The 2,645-nt window shown below is 48.2% G+C and overlaps 1 protein-coding gene across 1 annotated transcript in view; it reads right to left on the reverse strand.

The window, feature by feature from the left end:
* The window catches only part of EYA2 (EYA transcriptional coactivator and phosphatase 2), a 154,508-nt gene that overhangs the window by 10,970 nt on the left and 140,893 nt on the right, over positions 1 to 2,645 (reverse strand). The window contains exons 13-15 of the mRNA XM_011369390.2: positions 2,525 to 2,586; positions 885 to 999; positions 756 to 762 (exon numbers count right to left, since the gene is read on the reverse strand). Coding sequence (XP_011367692.1) covers positions 756 to 762; positions 885 to 999; positions 2,525 to 2,586 — 184 coding nt within the window. The remainder of the gene's footprint in view (positions 1 to 755; positions 763 to 884; positions 1,000 to 2,524; positions 2,587 to 2,645) is intronic.

The raw sequence follows: 2,645 nt of genomic DNA on the forward strand, positions 1-2,645 counted from the left end.
GGAGCCTGTGAGAATTCTGATGGGGTTTGGAGGCCTTGGCTAAGTCATCTTCAGGTGAGGGTAGGGCCCAAGGAATCTTCAGCTGTTTTTCTCTTTTAAGCCTGAAGCTGCCTGACATGTTGAAATGTCATATGAGTGTAATACTTATTTAAAAAGCAAATGTTTGTTGCAAGGGCTACACCCTTAAACAGTGGCAGGGGCCTATCCATAATGTAAATGAGTGATATGAAACAAGTGTAGGACAATAGGGAGAGGTGGGGCCTGGGGTAAACTAGTGGGGCCATGCCAGTTCTGAGAGTTTGAGAGAACCCACAGACCTGGAGCTAAGGATTAACTTTTCCAGTCTTTGGGACAAAGTGTGTATGCATCCAACAAGACACACCGGTAGCACAGATGCAGCTCTTGAGCTGCCATATTTTAACCATTCATATGTAGGGTCACCAGATTTTTCTGATGCTAGTGCAGGGGAGTAATTTGTTTTCTGGCCCAGATATCTCATTTAAGAGCAAAAGGCACTTTATTGGGAAGGCCTTGAATGAAACTGGACCCTCCTTGACTCACTGGATTCCCACCAAATGACTACATTCCTGTAGATTGTAAATAGGTTTTCAGAGGACCATGCTGTGACTGGCAGGTGGACAGGACAAGATGGACCCATGTACAAAGGTCTTTGGCTCTGCTGGGCCCTGATATCTCACAGCAGCTATCTGCTGTGGCACAAGGTGTCCACAGTGCCTTGCATACCTCAGCTTTACCAAATGTCTGGAAAGTGTGCAAGTGAGAATTTCGACAGTCCTATCCCCCAGGTGTGGGAATGGAGGAGGCACCACCCTTGAATGGGAAAGAGCTCAGTGGCATGAGGGAAGACGAGGGCCCCCGCGTACCGGGAATTGATGAGGTTTAGTGCCTTCAGGGAGTGGGTCAGCCAGAGGTCGGTCAGAGCTTCCAGCTCAGCTCTGAGCTGTAGCCAGGTCTCTCTTTTGGGAGCGCCTATCAAGCCTACGGACACAGAAAATAAAGACGGGGAAGGTGTCATTTCAGAAAGGGTCGAGAGAGGGTGGGGATAGGGAAAGGGAGTCTAGCTACCATACCTTGAGGTTTCAAATCAGATGCTATGCAAGGTCAACTTCAATCCAGTGATCTTAATCTTACTTTGGGACTGATTGATTGATCGATCAATAATACATCCACTGACTGATCCGTTCATCCACCCATCATCCACCCATCCATCCTTCCATCATCCATCCATCCACCCATCCAACCATCCATCCACCCATCATCCATCCACCCATTCATCATCCATCCAAAAAAATTCAGAAGTGCCTTCTGCATGGTCAATATTCTAACAGGCACTGAATAGACAGAGATAAACAAAACATGCCAATTATAGCACTTACACTGTTACAATGGAGATAAAAATTAATAAAAAGCAATAAAGAGTAACATTTCTTGAGTGCTTACTGTATGTAGGGCCCTGTGCTTTTAACATGACTTATTTAATTTCATTCCCACAGTGACCCTAGAGGTGGACACTCTTTCTTTTTTTAACATTGAGGTAAAATTGACATGTGATATTAGGTTAGTCGGGTAAGGAAACTGAGGCTTTGTGAGGCTTTGTGACTTGCTCGCAGTAGAGAGGAAGTAATGGAGACAGGTTTGGCGCCGAGGCAGCTAACCTCCAGAGCCCACGCTATGATGTTTCTAAACCCGACCGACATTCTCCAGGCCGTCAGGGCCCTTAAGATAAGGTTTGGACTCGATACCCATGACCCTGCCCCTACTGAGTTGCCAGTATCATCTCTTGACATGGCCCTGATGCCCTTCCATTCCAGCCCGAGTGGCCTCCTCTTTATTCCTTGTCCCCTTTTTGCCTGGCTAAATTCTTCACACTCATAAATGTCATTTATTCTGAAGGTCTAGCCTGGTCAGTTCCTTTTATTTTACACTCTCTCAACGTACGATACGTCTTCATAGCGCTTCTTACAACTATAATTTAAAACGTATCTGTGTAATTATGTGTTTGATGTCCGCCTTGGTCACGAGACTGTTTGCGCTTTGGCGGCTGGGACCAAGGTGGTCTTGTTCACTACCAAAGCCTCAGCCCGCGTAGCCGGGGCTGGCGTATGGCTGGCGCTGGATCGGTGTTTGCCGAAGGAAGAACGGGTTCACTGGGACAAAGTGCTATGTCGTGCCCGTGCTACTTGGACGTCATCTTTCCCACACGGAAGACCCGAGCTGTCCCAACCCCTGCCCGCGGCCTGCAAGGCCCCGCACCATCTGGACTCCGCCAGCTCTCTCGTCCCATCCCTTACTTCGTGCCCCCTCACTCCAGCCACGCTGGCCTTCTTTATCTTCCAGAAAAGCATCGAACTCCTCTGTTCTTGGGGCTTTTCATTTCCTCTTTGTGGTAGACCCTGCTAGGGGCCTTCCACTATCCATTTTTCTCTTTAGTAATTAATAAAAATAAAAGTATAAAATAATCTTTCTCAGTAATAAGGCCCCTGAGTGTTGGCTGAGTACATACATGGCTGCCGGGCTGAAAGGCTACATTCCTCAGGCTCCGTCTTGGCCGTCCCCAGGCTGGTTCTGTGAGGCAGAAACAGCTGGGGAAGGTGCGGGGAGGAGGGAGCAGAGGCTGCAAGGGG

The sequence above is a fragment of the Pteropus vampyrus genome, unplaced genomic scaffold (genome assembly GCF_000151845.1).
Source record: "Pteropus vampyrus isolate Shadow unplaced genomic scaffold, Pvam_2.0 Scaffold147, whole genome shotgun sequence".
Classification (NCBI taxonomy): Eukaryota; Metazoa; Chordata; class Mammalia; order Chiroptera; family Pteropodidae; genus Pteropus; species Pteropus vampyrus.